At 36.5% G+C, this 22,938-nt stretch overlaps 1 protein-coding gene across 3 annotated transcripts; it reads right to left on the bottom strand.

The window, feature by feature from the left end:
- Positions 1-510: 510 nt before the first annotated feature.
- On the bottom strand, positions 511-10,099 carry LOC145086036 (DNA-directed RNA polymerase III subunit 1-like). Of its 3 annotated transcripts, none has more exons than XM_079023743.1 (27): positions 9,738-10,099; positions 9,511-9,646; positions 8,802-8,951; positions 8,549-8,726; positions 8,141-8,322; positions 7,844-7,956; positions 7,263-7,362; positions 6,879-7,097; positions 6,659-6,807; positions 6,423-6,564; positions 6,187-6,327; positions 5,887-6,075; positions 5,580-5,796; positions 4,655-4,748; positions 4,307-4,541; positions 4,000-4,191; positions 3,797-3,895; positions 3,475-3,678; positions 3,104-3,358; positions 2,570-2,717; positions 2,299-2,450; positions 1,935-2,093; positions 1,557-1,676; positions 1,397-1,470; positions 1,091-1,295; positions 818-1,020; positions 511-689 (listed from the first exon to the last, which is right to left on the bottom strand). In XM_079023743.1, the coding sequence occupies exons 1-27, from the start codon at positions 9,830-9,832 to the stop codon at positions 635-637; spliced, it is 4,206 nt and encodes a 1,401-aa protein (XP_078879869.1). In that variant the 5' UTR covers positions 9,833-10,099; the 3' UTR covers positions 511-634. The 3 variants fall into 3 exon arrangements, with proteins under 3 accessions (XP_078879869.1, XP_078879870.1, XP_078879871.1); XM_079023744.1 differs by lacking the exon at positions 9,738-10,099 and adding an exon at positions 9,076-9,193; XM_079023745.1 differs by lacking the exon at positions 9,738-10,099 and adding an exon at positions 9,141-9,193.
- Between the last annotated feature and the right edge of the window lie 12,839 nt (positions 10,100-22,938).

Raw genomic sequence — 22,938 nt, 5'->3', positions numbered from 1 at the left:
CTTTGCCCAAATGAAATAAGCAAATTAAGTTTGAGTGTTTAAAACTTGAGTTGATCTCAATTGTCTTCTCTGTTGAAATAGTTGTTCTATTTCTGAATAGCAGAGTTCTATCCAAATTATTCACATAATCATCCAATCATTCAACACAATCCATCATCAATATAATCCAACGCATCATTCAGGTATAATCTTTTCCTAATACTCATTTATCCGTCATGTTGTTCAAATTGGTATCAGAGCAATTAATCCGTCATCATGTTATTTTGGAGGAGGGTTCAGTTTATCCCCCCCCCCCCCCCCCCCCCCCCCACTATAATTTTTAGCTCGGGTCAAAAAACCAGACCATGTTTCCCCGCCCACTTGCCCAGATCCGAACCCATTGCCCACCCAACTTTGTTTCGTTTACAGTTTTTGGCCAAAACTTCAGTTTATTTTTGATTTTGGTTCAGAAAACTTTTTTATTCCATTTCAATCAAGCTCCACGTTAATTCATAAATGCATCCAGGAAAATAAACCCAAACACAAGAAAGATCACGAATATATTCAGAACCAAAAATTAATCCATACAAAAAACATTGCACACTAGTATTCAAGTATTTTCATGCACTCAGATAAAAATGTAAATGAGAATGAATCATTCAGATAAAATGAGCTCCAATCCCTTGCACATCTTCTCAACTTGTGCATCCCTGCCAAAAATTATCATATTATCATATTAGACACCTTTTAACCCAGAATTAATCGTACTTATGACACCAATAATGTATGTTTGTATATTTTAAAATATAAAAAATATCATATATAGCTAGCTACCTACCTTTGTTTGAGTTTAATTGTTCCTGTGCCAGTCTGTATTGGTATGCCCATGATAATACATTCACTCACGCCTTCTATCTTGTCAACTTGTCCTTTCACTGCTGCATTAAAAAGGAGATCTGCTGTTGTCTCAAATGACGCCAACATCAGCACACTTTCTTTCATCTTCTGAATCCCAAATCTATTCACCCCCAATACTTCTCCCTGTTACATTACATATTTACATTACATCCACCAACAATGTATACAGTAAAAAATAAAAATTTATTATTACCTTGTATGTCATGAGATCAGCTAAAAGCATCATATGTCGAATATCTATACTCATTCCATGGCTTTCCATTGTGTATTGGATCTCTTTAATAATCGACCTTCTTGCAGCTTCAATCCCAAGTGTCTCTTCTACTTCTAGAATATGATTGCTTGTCGTTTCAAGTCCATTCACTCCTTCCGTCCCCATCACCGCTTGGAGCCCCGTCCTGACAGTTTCAATCAAAAATGTCTAAAATACCCCTCTAAAAATGGAATAAATAGTATTCTTTTGTATTTGTAAAGTGTAAAGTGTAAAGTGTAAACTAACCCTTCTACAAGTAAGTTAAACTTGTCACGCTCCTTTCTTTTGTTTATCACAGCGCGTTCAATTGTGCCAACGCCCTAACAAACAGAAAAATAGAAAATTATAATTAAATTTATTAAATCTAAATGAAGATTATATAGATTTCGTTTTGAATGCGACTCACCATTACAATGACTGATGGGAGCTTATTTATGAGCATTTGAAGATCGAAAAGAAGTTTGTTTCTATCATATGTAGATGGATTATTCACTTCAAGTCTCCTATCATCCAACACACGGATATGCTGTAAATATCCATTACAAATAATTGTTAGCTAATTAGTTATATGCAACAACACCTCAACAATTGCCAAAACAAAAATATAGGGATAACTTCAACAAATAGCAACCTACTTTCATTTTCTTTTTCTTATTTAGGCTTTGTACTTATAAAAATTTACTCAATTGTAGAGAATTGTACTTTCACTTTTTTCTTATTAAGAAATAAGATGCTATATATAATAAAGAAATCAAAAAAAAAAAAGTAGGTTGGCAATTCTTACCTTGTCCTTCAGTTTGATTCTGGGAGTCTTTAGTATTGATTCTTTCACGGTTTTTGCATTTATACAGGAGAGGTGTAGTGCTCCAATTGTTTCAGTGTCGAGAGAAATAATAATAGATGCAGATCTTAATCCCATTACAAGCTTTATACTCTTTGCAACCTGCATAAAAGGCACAAAAATATCTCAAGAGATACACACATGTCATAACAGTTACTTGTATATTCCATTAACATGTTTGTCTGTGATCTTTTATATTGTATGTAAATCTAATGTATAATTGTGAGTCTACACTTATTCATTTATTAATAATTACTGAATGAATCTTACTGTAATTTAGTTATCTATCTGAGTGAGTGAGTCTGACCTGGCCCAAGAGAGTTCTTTCCATTTTGCCTTTTACCAGCCTTGCAAATGGAACGCTGTCATTACATGTAAGCTTTGCAGTAATGACAGGTGTCCTGATTTTCTTGGTGGCATTTAAGATTTCATTTATACGAGGAACACCAAGAGTCACATCTATCAAAGACTTAAGGAGGGAACTATACTATATGTTTTTGTGTACAGTATCAATAATACCCAAAAATGGTGCATAAAATAAAATAGTATGAAGAAAAGTATGAGGAGAAAAAGGATACTCATGGATGCAACTCCTGCAAAATGGAAAGTTTTCAAGGTCATTTGTGTTCCTGGTTCTCCAATACTTTGAGCACCAATTGCACCAACATTTGTCCCAGGATCAATCTTCTTATTATGGTAACGCGAAATGCAAACTTCCAAAAATACCTAATATTATTTTAATAACAAACAACTAAATCAGTTAATTACAACCTAAAATAGATTAGATCATTAGAGACCTACTACTTTGATTCTAGGACTAAATGCAAAAAAACAAGAACATACTTCCACTTATTTGTGAAATCTTTGATATAAAGGGTCAAAATGGTTGATCTTGAAAATTGTCTGCAAGTTTAAAGGTTTGACTGGAAAAATAAAGTATTAGTGGTTAAACCGCAACACTGACAAAAATATAATAGTTTTTTGTAATTTTCCCTTTAAATTTTGTTATTCATGTAAGCCTATCTAATCCTTCTTAACAGAGAATGCAAATAGCAACTAAAAGTCTTTGGTGGAGAGCATGCATAACGAAAAATGATAAACATTTCAAATACCTTGAGCTGTTGAGAAGTGATGCCACATATGCTTTGAGCAACATTTTCAAGAATTAAGGATTCTTCACCATTAAGCACTCTCCTAGTGAATTCAAGTGTTGCAGCTTTCTTTTCAAGAAATTCTTTTAGCTTCCTCCTGAAATCCTCAGAGCAACCTCCTTCTGTACTCATATCATGCATTGAAAGACGCTCATCAACCATTTCACGGATCTCTGTAGGAGACATGCCTCTGTGTTGTCCAGCTGGACATGTAGCCTTTTCAAAATAACAATAAAAAAAAAAAAAAAAAAAAAAAACCTTATTAGATATGAAAACGGATGGAGCAAAAAGTAATTATGATAAAGTGAAATTAGAATGAGAGTATATAAGACCTTGACTTTGTTCAACAACCTATCAAAGTTGAGAGGAAATCCTGCTTTTCCTTCCATTTGAGAAGCGTCTCTTCCATCACTACCATATGTGAACTGAATAATACTTGCATTGGAATCCCTTACTGTGTCATCATAGCAGACATACAGGTCCTCCATTCCCTTCACCAGTCTTCTAGACATATAACCTGTCTCAGCTGTTTTAACCTGTAAAAGTGTAAATCATAAGCATTACTTCAATTACCCCTTTTTCTAGGGTTTGATATGCGAAAACTAGTGCTTCCATTCATATTTCATAAACATGTAAAAGGATCCTATTCCTTACAGCTGTATCCACAAGCCCTTCTCGTCCACCCATTGTATGGAAGAAAAACTCAGTAGCAGTTAAACCACTATAGAAAGAATTTGCTACAAACCCCTTTGCCTGCATTTGATAAAAGAAAAAGAGTAATAAGAATGAAAAAGAAACCATGCACAAAGATAGATAGATATTTATACTAAAGAAGGAATATGAGAGAGAAAACATACAGCAGGGGTCTTAGAGTTTGTGGGGAAATGGGGAAGGCTTCGGTCAATAAATCCATTTGGAGCACGTTGACCTCCAACTGATTGTTGACCAACACATGCAATCATTTGACTGATATTGATAGGAGAACCTTTCGACCCACATTGAGACATAATCAAGGGGCTGTTTCTCCAATGTAGTTTTTCCATACACACCTGTCCAAAAATTCAATAGTTTTATCTCAATTTATTTTATACGGTTTACAATCTTGATTGCATCAATAGTTGATAGAAAACAAAGAAATGGAGGGAGGAAGGTATTTACTATTACCTTTCCAGTTTCATCTCTGATCTTATTCAAGACACCTGTGATCTGAGCTTCGAGGGTCTGAGCAGCATTACAACCAGGTTGACACTTGAGGTTTCCTTTATTAAAATCGAGGATGAAATTATCACATTTTTTATTCCCTTGTGAAATGATTCTGTTTGTGTTGTGATTCAAATTATCCCCAGGTTGAACGTCATCAATTCCAATTGAGAATCCATGATCTCCTATCCACCGAGCACTGCATCAGAATAATCTCATTATACACTTTCACCAAACATTACAACATAGATGACAACCTATAATTATAACATATGTAGCATCAGCTAACTACATTAGATTGATGAAAAGTACCTTAGTTTTGCTAAGCGGTTCATGCAAACAGCAGCAGCAAGTGAATGGTAGTCCCTAAGAAGAACCGAGTAAAGTCCATCCTTGTTGCCATTCCCTGTTGCAATCATATAAAAGTTCATTCATTGTAATAAGGAGGACACCTTTGTAACATATATATGTACATTAAAGTATTTGTGAAATTTCTAAAAGATCTGATCATACTCATTTTGAGTTTCAAAATAAGTATTGTCAAATGTCAATCCTATCTGATTTCAGTCTTCTTCTCAACATAACATTAGCATCAAGTGTCAAAGTGATAGGGTTGCTTCACTTTAGAAGGGCAAAATGGTAACTTACCACTCTAGCCTATCGATGCATTTTCATCAGCACATGGTTAAAGTTAACATTTAATCCATCATCCCTTCTACCTCCTTGAGGAACAGTAAGAGTAGCAAAAAATTCTATCTTGTGTACAAAACAAATGACTACTGGGAAGTACTCTGTAACCACTCGATCTTTCTAACATTGATTCTAGTAATATATTTACACTTATATGTTCTAAAACAATAAATATTACAACTTTTGAAACAAATCTAGTAAGGAGCATAACTTTATGTAAATGATATGTACATATAGCAAGCTGTAATAATTTATAGCTGAGGAGGATAGATAAACATGCTCCTTAGTAAACAGCATATTCACAAACTGCTCTCATAATTTATAACAGAGAAGGTATGTAAGCATAGCAAGGTTTTGAAAAATTAAACTTTTTGGGACAAAATGTCTTCTCATCATATATTCTTAGTCTATAAAACAGCTTCCATATCTTGGAAAACGCCATTCTAAAAAGATTGATTTAAAAAATAATAATAATAAATAAATAAATAAATCTAGGAAAACTATTTAACTACAAATAATGACAGAATTGAACAGAAAGAAAACTGACCTAAAGTAGCCTTCCCAAGCTGCCCACTTAAGAGTTCACTATTGCGAATATAGATGTATCCATCATTAGGGCACATTGTCTCATAAGGCTTCACCCTTTCTCCCTTTGGCTTGGTGTAACTCTTTTCAGTAACACTGAGATTCAGATAAACTCTCATATCTGCATATGGGCGCAACAACACACTAAACAGTTGTTTACCAGTCCAAAGCTCTATTGGCTGCAATAAAATAAACCGATGTCAAACAAACAAATTGCATATAAACAAATATAACAAAATAATTAGAGCAAGTTGTGTTATTTATCTTGCCTTAAGTATAGCAGGTGTTGGCAAATCAATGGGATCATTTGCATCACCCATATAACAACAGATAAGTGCAAACGAAGCACGATCATAGAACGTGTCCTTCCTTGTTATAAAAAAAGAAGTTGTCAAAAAATCTTGAGTGGATGCAACCAAAATCTCCCCATTCTTTGGTGTGCATAAATTGTGTTGCACCTTCATGATTGAAAAAAAAAAAAAACAAACATTTAGTAATATGTGATATGATAAGTTGATAACTAATATAATGCAGTAAAAGTGCATATGATATGAAATTATGAAGATTACCCCCATTAGCATAAGAGCCTCTGTTCGAGCCTCTTCTGTTTGTGGAACATGAATATTCATCTCATCACCATCAAAATCAGCATTGTAAGGATTACAAACAGATTCATTGAAGCTAAACGTGTTCCAATGCTTTATCTTTGCCTACATACATACACATACCAAATCATGAGATAACAAAAAAATGATAATAAGAGAAGTTTTAATTCAGAAAAGTTTCATCATACTCAGTTACTCACCCTGTGAGACATCATTGACATACGATGCAAGCTAGGTTGCCTGTTAAAGAGGACAACATCACCATCTTTTAAATGGCGATTAACTATGTCACCAAGTTTCAACTCCTCAGCCAAACGCTTTCTAGCATTAAAACGCAATGACCTAAAGAAAGCATTACATATCATCAAACCAAAATTCATTTTTTTAATCAGAATTCATCATAAATTCATAACACTTGAGCACCAGAAATCCTTACATTATGCTACCATCTTTCTTTCTTAAATGGGTTGCACCAGGGTATACATAAGTTCCATTACGTATAGCACGCTTCAGTCTCTCAATATTGTGATCTGAAACACGCTCAGGGTAGCTTAAAGTCATGGCCACTTTGATAGGAACTCCAACCTGGAACAATAAATACTCTCATAAAAAAGAAAAAAGAAAAATGGGGAAGCAAGTGAGTGAGAGTGAGTGACCTCTGTAATCTTTAGATTAGGGTCAGGGGAGATAACTGTCCTTCCAGTATACTCAACGCGCTTCCCAGATAAGTTTTTCCGAATACGCCCTTGCTTGCCTTTTTGGCGTTGAACAAGGCCAGTAATTCGTTTGCCATTCTGCTGAGATGAATCTGCTACACGGACATCACTGTTTACATATTGTGCAACACTAAGTTGCAGATTATCCCATAAAACACCCTACAACAACATCATCATAAGAAACATCTGGATTAGTAGTCTAGCTAATCTGCTTCAACACTTCACAACAGGGTATCAATAGATAAATAAATAAAAGAGAAAAGAGATTATTTAAGAGGGATAATAAGATTAAATAGAAATAGAAATAGAAAAACAAAACAGTACCAAGCTTTTGTTATGGACACTTGCTCCTGATAACGCCTCACGAACAGATGCATTGGCTCTTATAATTTCTGCCAATCTCAATGTAATGTCATTCTCATTGCTGCAACATAGAGGAGAGAAAAGAGAAGATAAATAGCAGCTTAATAACAAAAAGAATACAAAGAGAAGAAACCATATTCCACATATGTAAACTACTTAGATACAAAAAGGCAAAACTTGTAACCTAATTAGATACAGAAGACTATGTCTACTACAGCCTCTAGGAGGGCATTAAATTATGCAGTTGCAATAAAACATGCTATCATACAATATAACAACAATAATATCCAAGTCCCATAAGAACAAGGATAAGGGGGAGGTAGAAAACGATGTTTGACTAAAGAAAAAATAGATACAAGCAATAAAGCTGAGCAAAGTGGGGCAAGGGTAAGCAGGTAAATACTCCAATACCCTGATTTTAAGCCTCCAGACGCTCCTATATGAAGTCATGGTATCATACAAAGCACAAAGCAAATCCTTCACAATACTACAATAGTATAGAAAAGCTCAAATTCAGCAAGAAATTTGTAATTGAAATGCACCTCATTGCTCCACCAGCAACTGGGACAGAAGGACGAATACATATAGGAGGAACGGGAATGATGGATATAATGAGTTTCTCAGGTCTATCAGCAAGATAAAGCAGTTCACAATCCTGTAACACAATAAAAAATAAGTAAACATCAACAATTGTAAATAAACTACTATTTATGTTGCAATTTCTCTCCAAAACAGAAAGTAGTAGCAATGATAGCCCATTGCAGTTTACATGCAAGAAAGCATTTTTGAGACAGAGGAAACAGAAGTCAACTAGAGTCACAGAAGATAGAAAAATGTACCTCATCCAGCATCTTCTTAAAAAGCTTAAGAGCTTTGTCAGGGCCTACAGAAGGTGACAATTTGGCAGGTGTATTCGACCCCTTCAGGTAAATAGTATCATTGAACTCATTTGAGGTGGTATTTTGAACTTTGCTTCGATCGTGTATGACTCCTACTGTTCCCACAGCCTTTTTCACTGTGCCTATTTTGTATTATAAATGAGCATTAACTTACATGTATTTTCTAAATAAAAGAATTATGGTAAGTTTGGTGTTAAAATTGATGGTTGTATAAATTTGTCTTTGTGTTTATGGATAAGAGACAAATAGGAACAGCACTGGGAAAAGTTTATTAAGATTTTATGTGAGGTAAACAAGACACAGAAACGTAAAAGATAATAAGATATAGAAATAGGGTAAGTGTCGAACCATTTACATAATGGCATCTAGAGCATATCACCACCTTCTTACTACTTGCCATAGCAGTACACCTTTTAACTACCTGCTTATAAATTCCAGTCTTCCTTAAATGGTCCAAATTTGGATTTCTAATCCTCTTTAAGAAGTTTACACGTTCTGTCTCCACCAACAGTATGCGGGAACAAAACTGAAAAGGAAAAACCATGTAAATGGGAAAGAGAAGGGGAAGGGGAAAAGCAAACATAAATTGCAGCTACAATACCTTGCATATGCACTTCAAAATGTCCACAACATGAGACATATATCCAACATTATAAACTGGCAGCACAAGTGGCAGGTAGCCAAAGTGACCCGGGCAACTATGAAAATCCCCATGGCATGTCTCACATGTACCGAGCTTGTTTGTAGGACCCTGAGATACCAACAAAGATGCCTTTCAGAACCTCATGGATAATAAGAAGTAAAAGTAGATTAATAATACAGTAAGCCAAGTGACCTAGAAAAGATGTAGCATAAGGTGAGAAGCAAAGACATACCCACATAGGTTCTTATTCAATTCAAAGAACCCATATAAATCAGAAGATGAAGAGATGAAAACAACCTGTACAGTTCAGGTGGCAAGGTCCTTGGACAACAGGACATCTTTTCACAGGCCTGACAAACAGAAATTATGATAGTAACACACCAAAAACTAAAATAGCCACCTTGTCAACACTAAACCCTCATTCATAACTTAAACATTAGTGTTTATTTCAAAACTCTTGCTATTTTCATCAGTTAACAAGTTGTGTACTCTTCAAATCCCCTTAGCGCAACACGCAATAATATCCTCAATTCTACCACTAACAATTACATATTTCATCCGCAAAATGGGATCTGATTTCAAATTGCAGGTAGTGATCAAACCATCAATCAATTACAGTTATAACAGATGACATAACATGTATATAATGCAGAGCAAAACGAATTACCATGTGCGCATCCAACACGCCATTATCAACAGGCCTTTTGTCCTCTTGACTCACATAATACTGGGAACGAGAAACCTGAACTTCCCCCAGTTTGAGAACATCCTCGCCAGAAAACATTGAGAATTTAACGTCCTTACTGTTATCAAATCAAGCATTGAGCAGAATCAGTATGATTATTAACAATCGAACAATCGAAAATAGTGTGAAATAAGTAGGAAAACTCTTACATCTTTCGGGGGCCAACATCTACGATATAAGGTTGTTTCGTGAACGTAAGGGTTTTGTCAGGTTCTCCTCTATTTTCATTCATCGCATTTGCCATAGATCATAAGTTGAACGATTTGGTTTTGCAGTTCGTTCGAGCAAGGTTGGGTGGATTAACAGATTAGGGTTTTAGAAAACGGGGGTTTAAAGTAAAATCTAAACGAGAGAGCTTATAAAATCTAAACGAGAGAGCTTATAAGTTATAACTTGGCACGAAAGTAATTAAGAGGTGATCGTGGTCGTGATCGTGATCGTGATCGTGATCTTTAATATTTGTGTAGCGGGCTAGCGGCTGCATGCGTTCATCGCCCTTTAGTTTAATATTTTTCTTAAAGTTTAGTTTTGGGCAAAATGATCATGTTGTGTGTCACTCTATTTTATTTTTTTAATTAAATTTAAATCAAAAATACATAAAATCATATAATTTATATATAGTTTAATTTTGAAGCCTTTTAGTGAAGAGTACTTTGTTGTCATTTGTTGGATTTTTTCTATCTTTTTTTATTTATTTATTAAATATGTTTTGTTTTTTGATTGTCTCCACTATTATGTGTTATCCTACGTGTTATCTCTTTAGAAAACTCATCGCTTATTTATCTAGATATTTATATACATGTTTCTCACCGCCTCTCTAAAACCCTCAGTCTCTCTCTAAACTGATTTGCATCTCTTCTATCATTGATTTTTAGGGCAAAAACATCACACAATCGACCGATCGTCTCCACTGCTCTCTTCCCTAGATTTGGAGAAAACGGTGATTTCAATTGTTCTCGCTCCTGCTTCTCCCCGACTGCCACCACTACCGTCTCCACTGTAATTGATTAGGGTTGCTCGCATTTCGTCGCCACAACTTCAGAATTTGGAACATCGTCTCCACTATAATCGATATGTGTTTATGTATGTTTCAATAAATTTTTGGTAAATGAGTTGATTATATTTCACATACTGAATCAATTTTCACAAATTCGTGAAGCCAGGGATTCTTCGGTTTGAGTATTTGAATCTATTTGGAGTACCAAGCTCTAATTGACCAACATAGGGGATATCGACAGATGATGTCGGTATCTTGGAGTACCAATCTTGCTCAGCTTTTGGATATGATACCCATCTAGGTTTTAATCATGTAACATTTTATGATTTTGTTTTTGTTTTATATCAATTTACAATTAAAAATTATATGGGCTTCAATTTTTTATTTTTTTTTTAGTTTAACCAGCTAACCTTGCAATTTATCAAACTGGGCATTTTCAAATTTCCCGTTTCATTATTTAATACATGTTTGTTTGTTGTGATTTTCTTATTACAAGGACGTTGGTGTTATAGAATACTGAGGATGAAGAACCGTGAACATAAACTTAATGTTTCTCTTCCTTGACTAGGCATGTAAGTGAAACATTTCTCAAAATATTTCTTGTGCAGGTAAGTTTCATGTTGCATACAATGTGTTTGATGAAATGCCTAAGAGACTATGTCGTGGAAGAAGGGATGTAATGTTGTAAACTGATTGCATAATAATCTCATTGTTATTTTGTTGTTAATAGGGATTTCTCCAAAAAAAGAAACTTCTGAAAGTATTGTAGATGCGAGTGGCATCCCGAGTAACCTTCAGGTTACATTTTTCAAGTGGACTCCATTATTATTGAGCAAGATTGCCTTTTTTGTTCCTTATAGTTCACTCAGTTGTAATAGATTTGGTCTAACAATAATTGCATATGAATACACAAGTGATAATTATTTGGTTCATGTTTGTTTAGATGAAGGCATGAGATATGGTTTAATCTACATTGCAAAAACGATGGTGTATAAAATGATAGGTGAACTTTTACTTTGCTTTTTCATATAAATCTCCTTTTCAATATGAGATTAATAATGACGATTTATTATGGAAAACTATTTACTTGATTTCTGTTCACTGCTGATACATCCATTCCTATAATTCTCAAAAATAAAATTACTTGCTTTTTGTTTAGTGTTGTTAGATAATGCTTAATTAGAAAAAACATTTCATTTTTTATCAAGTTGAGTGGTCATGAAACTTGCACACTTTAGTAGTTAATTGTCACAACTAGGAATTCTATACCATGTAACAACAACAATGATAACATTTGTGAACCAAAAATGTGAAAACACGTATGATGCTTATTCAATAACAACAAATTTTCCATCAAACGTTCTATGCAAGCACTTCAAATAGTCAACAAAGAATTGGAAACCCTATAAATCTCGGTTTAAGTCCATTATGGACTAGGATTTCTTTATTGGGCCTAATGGGCCAATAAGCTTCCAATTTGACTATTTTGGGCTTAAAACTCTTAAATGGGCTCTAATTGGACCCACTTCCATTTATTTTAACATTTTGGGCCATATTGGGCCTAGAATGAAATAAAATACCCTAATGGACCTTATTGGGCCATAACTAACCTAATTAGCCCTAATGGGCCATAAAAACTCATACTTGATGAATATTGGGCCGTAAATTTCTCTAAAAGGTCCAATGGGCCGAAAACCATCAAATTGGGCCCATATTATGGACTCAAACTCAAAAAGGCCCAACACATTCCTCTCCTTAGCCCATTCTCGGCCAACATATAAAAGAGGGGGGGGGGGAATGGAGGTTGAATTTGGAGGTGCCACCTCCATATTACACAATAAATAATAAAACAATTACATCCCATACTACCATGCAAGACTCATGCATTTATGCAACTCTCTCTCTCTTCTCCCATCTCTTTTTCTTCTTCGGCCGAGAACACAAGGAGAACACACCCACACAACTTCAAACTCTCATTCCAAGTTCTCTAAAGAACACTTTCCTTTCCTCCACCAAAATTTCAAGATCTAGGGCTTTTCAAGAAGGTTATTCCACAATAATCATCATCATTGGTAAGTTATTGTTTAGATCCATAAGCTATACTATTTACTTCATCAAAACTTCTTCCTAACACACACAATTCTCATGATCTACTCCTTAGAAGCTCTTAAGTTCGAAATCAACCCAAGAAAGCTTGCTAGGGCCGAAAAATAGCATCAAACTCTTCCCATTTCTTCTTCAAACCGAGAACAACTAAGCAAGGTGAGTTCATACCCCTTTATTTTCGGTTTTCATATGTTTTATGGGGGAGAATACAAGTAAAATGTGTAGATCTATGTGTATGTGTGTGCTATGTGTGATTTCATGTGTATATGTGGTAAATATGTGCCAAAAAGGAAATATATTTCGAGATCTATAGTTCATAAGGGAAAAATATGTGATCTAGGGTGTATTACACATAACTAGTTAAGAAAAATCTACCATATAAGGGTTAAAGTAAACATGCTACAACATAAGACTCATTATTGGGTTATTTTTGTCAAATAAGCAAAAGTTTGGGGAAAGATTGTCATTCACGGATTCTTAAGGACTAAAAGAGTCAAATCAATAAAAATAAATGTTTTTATGGATATCATACTCTTTTAAGGGCTAGAAGTGTAAATTGTAGCTTAATGGGCCAAATTTTGGGCTTTTCGACCCATTAAGCCATGACTTGCGAAAATTTCAACTTTCAAGGGGGTGAAATGATAAACTTCTCAAAACAGGGGGTAAAAAGGGTAAACAAAACTATTTCAGGGGTCAAAATGATGTATTTTCCAAACAAGGATAAAAAATGTAAACGTTTTGAATTTTGGGCCAAAATTGTAAAAGTTGCAAAAGTTTGGGCTTTAACCGAAAAAATACTTTTCTGGAAGGGCTGAAACTGCCAAAGAATAAGTTTTGAGCTAAAAATATCACTTGAACAAATCTTTGGGTCAAAAGTGTCAAGAAAATGGTTTAAGGGCTTAAAATGTCTTTTTTTCTTATAAAGGACTAAAATTGTCAATTTTACCAAAGAAGGGCTGAAAGGGGTTCAAACCAAGATTTTTGAGTCAATTATTTTATTTTAAGATATTTGAGTTAAAATAAAATACCAAACTACCACTCATGAAAATGGAAAGATGAAAATACGTAACATTCCAAACATCGTTAAAAATAACCGACTGGCCTTGTTCCGATGCGAAATTAACAATCACCCAATCAAACTTTCCAACAATTAAACTACACCTAAAGCAAGTAAACATTCAAATCTTTGGGCTTGAAAGTTCCAATCAAACATGATTTTTGGGCCCAAGGGATAATAATAAATGTTATTGGGCCTTCTATGACCCAATTTCATATTTAAGGGACCCTCAATGGCTTTTAAGTGCTATTGGGCCTTAGTGGCCCATTAGCATTGCTAGTAAGGTCCAAGTAAATCAAATGCGAAATGGGCCAGCGTGTCCTTCGTATAATCAATAGCCATAAATAATACGCGAGAATAGTAGGATCTTGTAATCATCTTCTCGTTTATTAGGCCTGTCGTCAATCCAAGTAAACAAATACGGGTCAATAATAGGAGTGTAAGTGAGACAAGCCAACTCGCGAGAAACTCGAGAGCGATTCGGAAAATACTCGAAATTAACTCGACCTTAATCGAGCCGAGCTCGAGCTCGAGCTACTCGAGTACCTTATTGAGCCGAGCTCGAGTACAAAAATACTCAGCTCGTAAGGCTCGCGAGCTTAGTGTAATTTACATATATGTCATTTCTTTATAATTGTTCATTTATAGGATATATGTCATTTCTTTATAATTATTCATTTATGACATATATGGTTGATGTTATATTGATATTCGGTGATTAATATTGGTTTTTTTGGTAGTTTGTACATTTGCATGTGGAATGTTTAATATTTCTTACTCAATTTAGTGATTTTGATTTTTTTTAAATATTAGTTGAGCCGAGCCGAGCCGAGCTCGAGACCGTCGAGTATTTCACGAGCCCGAGCTCGAGCTTGAAATCAAGGCTCGAGTCGAGTTCGAGTCGAGTTTCGAGCTCGAGTATTTTAGTCGAGCTGAGTTTCGAGCTTGGTAGTATTCGGCTCGACTCGGCTAATTTACACCCCTAGTCAATAATCAATAGTAATCAAATTCAATTGGGATTTAGTGAGTAATAACGGGTAGCACCAACGTGTGTCGGTCGTAGTCTGTAGTTATAATCAAAGTCTCCTGGAGGGATAGCGAGAGTTTGTGTATAAATCTATACGGGGGTGACTCTTCCACACCTCAGTTGTTCGCTACAGTTAGACTCGGCCAATCTAGAGTGACAAAATCTTAAGATCAATTCTGGCATTCACCAGAGTGTCAAGACAGACGAACTAGTCATTATCATGCATGGTTATAACGACTCACATAAATAAATCTAATATTAATCAAGTAATCAAGGTAAATCAAAATCATTCAAGGGATGGGATAACAATTTGTAACACCGTAAATTTCAAAACAATTTTTCTTTTGAAAAATTATAATTCTCAGTACATATTTCGCAAAACATCATTTATTAAAATCACAAAACATAGCTCCATGTTTAATAAAATGGTAATCCAGGATCCTCTTAACTCTTTCTCTGGTATGTACAATCAAGTCGGTGTTGTCCCGCGATCCAAATAAGAAAAACCTGAAACACATAACACATAACATGGTAAGCACGAAGCTTAGTGAGTTCCACAAAATACCACATATAACACATATTAGCCACTCGAGGCTATAACTCTATGGACCCTCTGGTCCTAACTCTGTGGACCCTCTAGTCCTAACTCTGTGAACCTTCCGGTTCTAACTCTGTAAACTCTGGAACATACACAACATAAATCACATAGAAATAATGCAGTGTATCATATCATATAAATAACATACAAAATGCTCTGTTACATAACTCTAATTACCACTCTAGGTAAAGTATAGTGAGAAGACTCACCTCGGATGAAGAACAACTCCTATAATCACTGCTACTACGCACCAGACTCTAACTTTGTGCCAAACCCACAATAAATCTCAATTAGGAGCTAAGTCCAACCTCTCACTCATTGGGTCTAAAGATAGACCACCTAACAGCCCATTAATACCTTAAGCCCATTGGGCCCACCAAAGCCCAATAATAAATGGGTCCTCACACGGCCCAATTCCCAACCAAAAAGGCAAGCCCAAACCAAGGGCCCCAAAGCACATATATACACTCCGTTGGTCCAAGACTTTATGCATGAAGCCCAAACTCCAGGCCCAACACTCAAGGCCCAAAACATCACTTAGCCCAAAAGCCCACAGAGGGGTTACGCGGGGCGTACCTCATTTGGTATGCTCAGCGTACTCAAGCATGCACAATTCTGATCGGGGACCTCAGCCCAGTACGCGGGGCGTACTAGGATTATGTTGGGCGTACTCTCAGTTTTGCTTAGATCAATTTATGGGTCTTAACCCATTAAGAACTTAACTCATCTCTTAGATCTGGACTTCCTAACATCTCCTACTCCATAAAGTTATCGACTTTAAGCCTTTGCAGGCTAATAAGGTCACAACACATAAAAACTCTTACTTTCTTAACCCAAAATGCTCATAACTCATGCATGGGTAGATTTACACGTTCAAGACCTTATTTTTATCGTTCTCCACCACTAGAAACACTTAAAAGGACAGGTTATTAAGATCTGGAGTGCATCAACTCATAAAGCCTCAAGCTTGGGACCAAAAACCCTAAAATGGACCCTAATATGAACAAAACAAAAAGAGAGGGAAACTTGCAGCTTTATACCTTCAAATGGTGCTCTAGCCCCAAGAAAGCTCAGATCCACAACCTGCTCTTCAACTTCACTCCCTTCCATGCTCCTTCTTAACTCTTAAATTCCACAAGAACACAAGCAAGCTCATCATGGCCACCACAAGCTTCAAGAACGGATATTAGGGTTTGAGAGGGTTTAATAACTAAGGAAGGTGGCCAGAAATGAGACCATCTCTTTCTTTTTATAGGGACACTTCACTTAATTAGGGTTTCCTTCTGTTCCTAGTACGCCCAGCATACCCCCCAGTACGCCCAGCATACTAGGTGGCTCTTGCTTAAGAAACACGCGCATCTGTACGCTAAGCGTACGCATACGTACGCCCAACGTACTTCGCTGCCAAAATCCTCACTTTAGGGACTCATCTTGCCAAATCTCCAAACTTTCATAGCTTCTTTGATATAACTCTGATTCCAAAGATCCTTATACCTACGAAAAGGTGATGAGATGCCTTACGATTCCAGAAACTCGCCACAACCTAAGACTTCCTCGTGCCCGACTCGTGGCCCACGAACCCTAATCATGGACCATCCAAATCAGGATGTTACACAATTCGAACAGTTATATGATATTTTCTTTATTTTGTGAAAACATCGGGTTTTCGGGGGAAGTTCAACATTTTTCACTGGTACTTTTAATACGAAAATTTTCAACTATACATGTTTTGAAATCATCATGCATATATTTACGGATCTTCACACTTTTATATAAACAATGGTCTTTTCAGAAAATATCGGATCTTCTGGGTTGTTTTCTTACAAACTACACAAAACATTTTCATATCAAACTATCTTATGAACTCACCAACATTCCACATGTTGACCGTTTTAAAAATAACTTGTATTCTCAGGTAATAGGTAAGCTAAGGAGTAGTACCAAGTATGTTAGGGTGTTGTGCTTTTGAAAACTATCAAACATTTTATGTTATGGATTTGTAATGTTAAAACAATGTACTTGATGTGAACAATGTCAGTTGTAGTATATTGATGCATGGTGATGTTTATGTTATGATTCATGTATATTCAATGTGATAATATTCAAATTTAGTCACGTGAACGCTTGGACGTTTCCGCCGTCTGGTTCGGGGGTGTGACATTAATAGTGTTATTCCTGTATTTCCTTGATTTTGAATTATGTAAATGTTGAGGTCTAAGGTATGATCTTTTCTGATTTAGTGGTGAGGTCAACAACTAATACGGTGATATTTGTATACAATCTACCATAATTATCTTATTCAATTCTTATGTAATAGTTGGGTGTTACTCTATTCAATAAACATGAAGAAGAAATTATAAATGGTAAACATGGGTAAACTATTCAGTTTAGCATCACACTTAAACAACAGATTGTGGATTATAATATTTTCAATCCTAATTCATCCACTTATATCTTATTTATTTTAATGTTTCACTTTTTATTTTCGTAAAGCATATTTATAAATTATAAATATAAAAATGTTAGAACACTATAAATGTTAAATGTAATTAACGATACTTATTACTTATTATTTTCAACTTCTCTTGCAACATGTCACCGGTATGAGCTTTATGGTCGGGTAGCATACACCACATAACGTCAGAGTCCATATCAGGTGATCTTAACCATTCAAAATGTGGAACCTCATTTGAGAAGTAATCTTCTATTTCCTTTTATATTTTCACGTAGATTTTCCTAATCCTCCAACCAAATTCTGAAATGAATCGATATCTTATTTTGGACAAACCTTCTTAGTGAAAATAGAAACTAATTTTGGGTTTATTAGATTGTTTTGTTGTTCATAATGGGCAGATTTGAAGATGCACGTCAAGTGCTTGATGAAATGCTTCGAAGAACCGGTACTCCATCATCGATTACATATGCTTCTTATTCACACATTTTTGTTAATGATATATATATATATATATATATATATATATATATATATATATATGCCAATCTTATTTCCATCTTTTTCCTATGTCAAGTTGGTTCATTTTTTGAGTTGCATAGACTTGAATTTAAAAGAATGGGAAATAGAATAAAAAAATAGATAATCTAACACTTTGTATCCTTCTTACGAGATTTTGATAGGATTCGATATGCCCCCGTATTTCGTTGCCATCATCCTCCATGTTTTCCTGTTGTTTCTTCTTTATTCTTTGTGTTTCCTTTTAAATTAGGCGATATTATTCAATGATGTGCCTTAGGGTCGATGATAATCATCGACAAAAGGGAGGGGGATGGTCCTCGATTTCCGTTACGGATGTGGGATGACCAGTGATGAATTAGGGAGGAACAAAATTAATTTATTAGATACAGACTCCGCAACCTTTCATTGCTAATTCAAATTTTGATTGTGTATTTGGTTTTACTTACCAGGTAGCTTTGGCAATTGTTATGTCAACGGATATGAAACATATGTTCCTAGAGTTACATTAGTTTCCATGGTTGTTTATAATTCTCATTCTTCCCTATGTTATTCCATTCAAAGTTACCAAAATAAATGAATTTGTTTTCTTGATATAAATGAATGGCAGTCTACCTACTTTTGATGATATAGAAAATTTCCAAAAGATTCATGATCATACATTTGGATACATGTTTCTCTTTATCTCAAGCTTTAGTTTCCAGAGGGAATATGTTGTTCATGATTACAAAAGTCTTTTTTAGACTAATTCACTTGACTTTTATGCAGGTCTCTTTATCACTTATTTCTGAAGATAAGTACAATACAACAACAGACTGGCTTAACCACTAACCTATAGATGGCCCTTTCTGATTTGATAGTTGATCTACCTAGGGAAATTTTATTCATGTTTCATCCATTTCTTTGGTGTATCCAACCCCACAAACTGGAAGATTGTGAACTTCCTTCTGTTTGCTCTTTCCATTTTGGAGCATCTTTCAAATTTAGTCATGCTTTCACATACGCAAAAGCTTTGCGGGTTTGCGTTAGTTTTTCAAATTGGTCCAAAGCCGCCTTGAAGTCATCGAAATCGTTTGACCCGTTTTTTCATATGTTTAAGAGGTTGTAAATTCCTCCAAGTTTGGTGCATTTTAGTCGAATATCGTGCCACTTCGAGCTAATTTAATTGGGATTTCATTTTCACTTCCCGTTAAATCATAGAATACCACTCTAACTTTCTCCTAAAAACAATTGTATGTTTGACTATCGCCTTCGATTGGGTCTTGGGAAGTCGAAATTCATGCCTCCGCTAGCTTTTCTTCTTCCTCTTTTGTCCATTGGACCATTTCGTAGGTGGTGGTGGGTCGGGCCAGTTTTTTTTAGGTTGAGGTGGTGGTGAATGTTGAGTTTTTTGAAACAAAATCCGGAGAATGATAGGGTTGTGATGGTTGTGGTTAGAATTGTTGTTGTTGGAATTGTTGGAAATGTTGTTGGAAGGTCGGGAAAGCTTGATATTGTTGTTGGAAAATTGTTGTTTGTTGGATAGGGGAACCGGTTTGAAGCAAATTGACAAAACCACCCTGAGGTGATTCCATATTCAGTAATTATTGAGGGGTTGTATCTAACACAAAAGTGTTATCGGGTTTGCGATTTCTATAGTTTGGAGGGATATTTTGGTTGGGATCCATGGTTTTGGTTGTGAAAATGTTGTGTGTATTTTGTGTTAGAATGAGAAAAGAATGGTGTAAGAAATAAGGGTTTGAAGAAGGTATTTATAGGTAAAATTGGTATGTAAAAATTCTTATTAAAAAAAATTAAATTGGCCGTTGGAATGACTAGTCAAACGGTCAAGAAGGGGAAATAGCCTTGTAACATCCCAAATTACGACCCAAAAACTTTTGTTTAATCATTAGTAAAATCATTAGATCAATACCATAAAATAAAAACCCATACGTCAATATCTCAAAACCATAACAAAGTATCACGAGAAAACGGTATCAAGACTGTATCAATGATATCTATGAAAAACTAAATCAACTCTCAGGACAAAAACTGAAGCTGTGGTGTGTGCGATGCCATCATCCCGAGCTCTTCCCTTTACTTACGGAAGTACCTGAAACCAAAACTGAAACTGTAAGCACGAAGCTTAGTGAGCTCCCCCAAAGTACCACATACCATACAATAACATATAAACACATACTAGGCCTTGCCCACTGCATCGGACCGAAGTCCGGAACTAACTAGGGCCTTGCCCTCTGCATCGGACCGAAGCCCGGAAACTGCATCGGACCGAAGTCCGGAACTAACTGGGACCTTGTCCCCTGCATTAGACCAAAGTCTGGAACTAACTGCATCGGACCGAAATCCGGAATTGACTGGGACCTTGTCCCCTGTATCGGACCGAAGTCCGGAAACTGACTGAGCATAACATGGCATAACATAAACATATAAACTAGCATAGACACATTTACTGCATACTGCATCGGACCGAAGTCCGGAACACATAACGCAAACATGCTTGAATCACAAAGACATCAAGCAATCTAACTACTGCATCGGAACGAGGTCCGGAACTATTGCTAACTAAACGGGTCGGCATTGTGGCTGTAGACCCGTTCCTACTGGAAGGAAGACTCACCTTGTAGTCTAGCTGCTGGATGAACTGTTCTGGAATCTGTCTGCTGCTGCTCCGGTTTCACCCCGGCTACAATTTCCATAAGTACACTCAATCAAATACTGATAACTATACTAAGGGTAAAATGACTATTATACCCCTGGTCAAAGTCAACCTCTTGGTCAAAGTCAACATGAAGTTGACCTGACTCGTCGAGTTGGTCCACCAACTCGTCGAGTCCCTACTCTCATTTCTCATTTCTACGCGCTACTACTCGTCGAGTTTGGCATAGACTCGACGAGTTCCTCATTGATACTAACACTTAGTCAATCTGAATCCGACTCGCCGAGTTGTATGAACAACTCTGCAAGTCACAGTCGGAGTGTTCATATGTTGAAGGAGAACTCGACGAGTTGTTCATACAACTCGGCGAGTCTGTTCTTGGGATATGAAGATTGCCTTGGACTCGTCGAGTCAGGTCATTGACTCGCCGAGTCTCTCCATGAATGAGTCTGATCTCCGACTCACTGAGTCCACCTAAAACTCATTGGTTCCACTCGGTAGAATACATAGAAGGGGGAAAACTCGAGACTCGCGACCCGAATCGCCGAGTCTGAAGAACGACTCGCCGAGTCGGTTGCATGCAACTTCTATACAATTGATTCTGCTCAAAACCGGTGCATACAACTTATAGATCTGGGTTCTTAAGGCTTGTTTACCACGTAAAGTTTCCAACTTTACGTGTACATATGCATGAAAAGGGATTTAAAGGCTCAAAAGACACTTAAAAGAGTAGATCTAGGGCTTTCATGCAAAATGGCTCCATAAAGGTGTTAGATCTACGTTTTTGGAACTGAAACATGGCTAGATCCGAAGGATAATCAACCCAATGTGATCTCTCTACTATAAACAAGCTAAGAAATGGATAAAATGGCCTAAATGTGCTTATAATGGAGAATCAATCATAGAAACAGAAGGAATCTGATTATTACCTCAATAAACTCTATAGTGGGTGCAAGATCTTGGATCTCCTTCTACTCCCTTGGATCTAGCTTCCTTCTTCTCTTCAAAACTTCAAGATTCACACAAGAAATGCTCAAAATGCTCAAGGAATGGTTAGGGTTTGCTAAATGATGCTATGAGGGTGAAGGGGGCGAGGTTGGGACTCATAACATGGTTTAAATAGGGTGCAAAACCTGTGGATCTAGGGTTCTTCCAGACTGGCGGACTCGCCGAGTTGCCAACTTAAACGTGCTCAATATCTCGTCTTTACTCGGCGAGTCGCGCCTACAACTCGCCGAGTGCCAGCTAAAAATGCAACAATACTTAGATTAAAAATACATACCAGGAACCAGGTGCTACAAATCTCCCCCACTTATTTTAGACTTCGTCCTCGAAGTCTGTTGCTGCTGCATCTAGAAACAACTCTGGGTAGTGCTCCCTCATCTCCTCCTCTGCCTCCCACATCCACTCAGACCCCTTCCGGTGCTGCCACTGCACCTTTACCAACTGAACCACCTTGTTCCTCAAGGTCTTCATCTTTCGATCCAAAATCGCAACCGGCCTCTCAATATAATTCAGGCTGCTATCAACCTGAATATCCTCCAAGGGTACAACTGTAGACTCATCCACCAAACACTTCCTCAACTGGGAAACATGGAAAGTGTTGTGGATCTGGCTAAGCTCTGCCGGAAGATCCAACCGATAAGCGACCCGACCCAACCATGCTAAAACCCTAAAAGGACCGATGAACTTGGGTCCTAACTTACCCCTCTTCTGAAACCTGATGACACCCTTCCTGGGTGATACCTTCAGGAGGACCATATCGCTTACCTGAAACTCTAAGTCTGATCGCCTCCTGTCAGCGTAACTCTTCTGCCGACTCCGCGCAATCTGCAGTCTACTATGAACCTCCTGGATCAACTCTGTCATCTTGAGCACCACTTTGGTGCTCCCAATGACACGTTGACCGACCTCTCCCCAACAGATCGGGGTCCTACA

Source organism: Lactuca serriola, chromosome 2, assembly GCF_051521515.1.
Source record: "Lactuca serriola cultivar US96UC23 chromosome 2, Lser_US96UC23_V15, whole genome shotgun sequence".
Lineage (NCBI taxonomy): Eukaryota > Viridiplantae > Streptophyta > Magnoliopsida > Asterales > Asteraceae > Lactuca > Lactuca serriola.
Note: the sequence above shows the minus strand (reverse complement) of the source record. Positions and strands in the feature narration are given on the sequence as shown.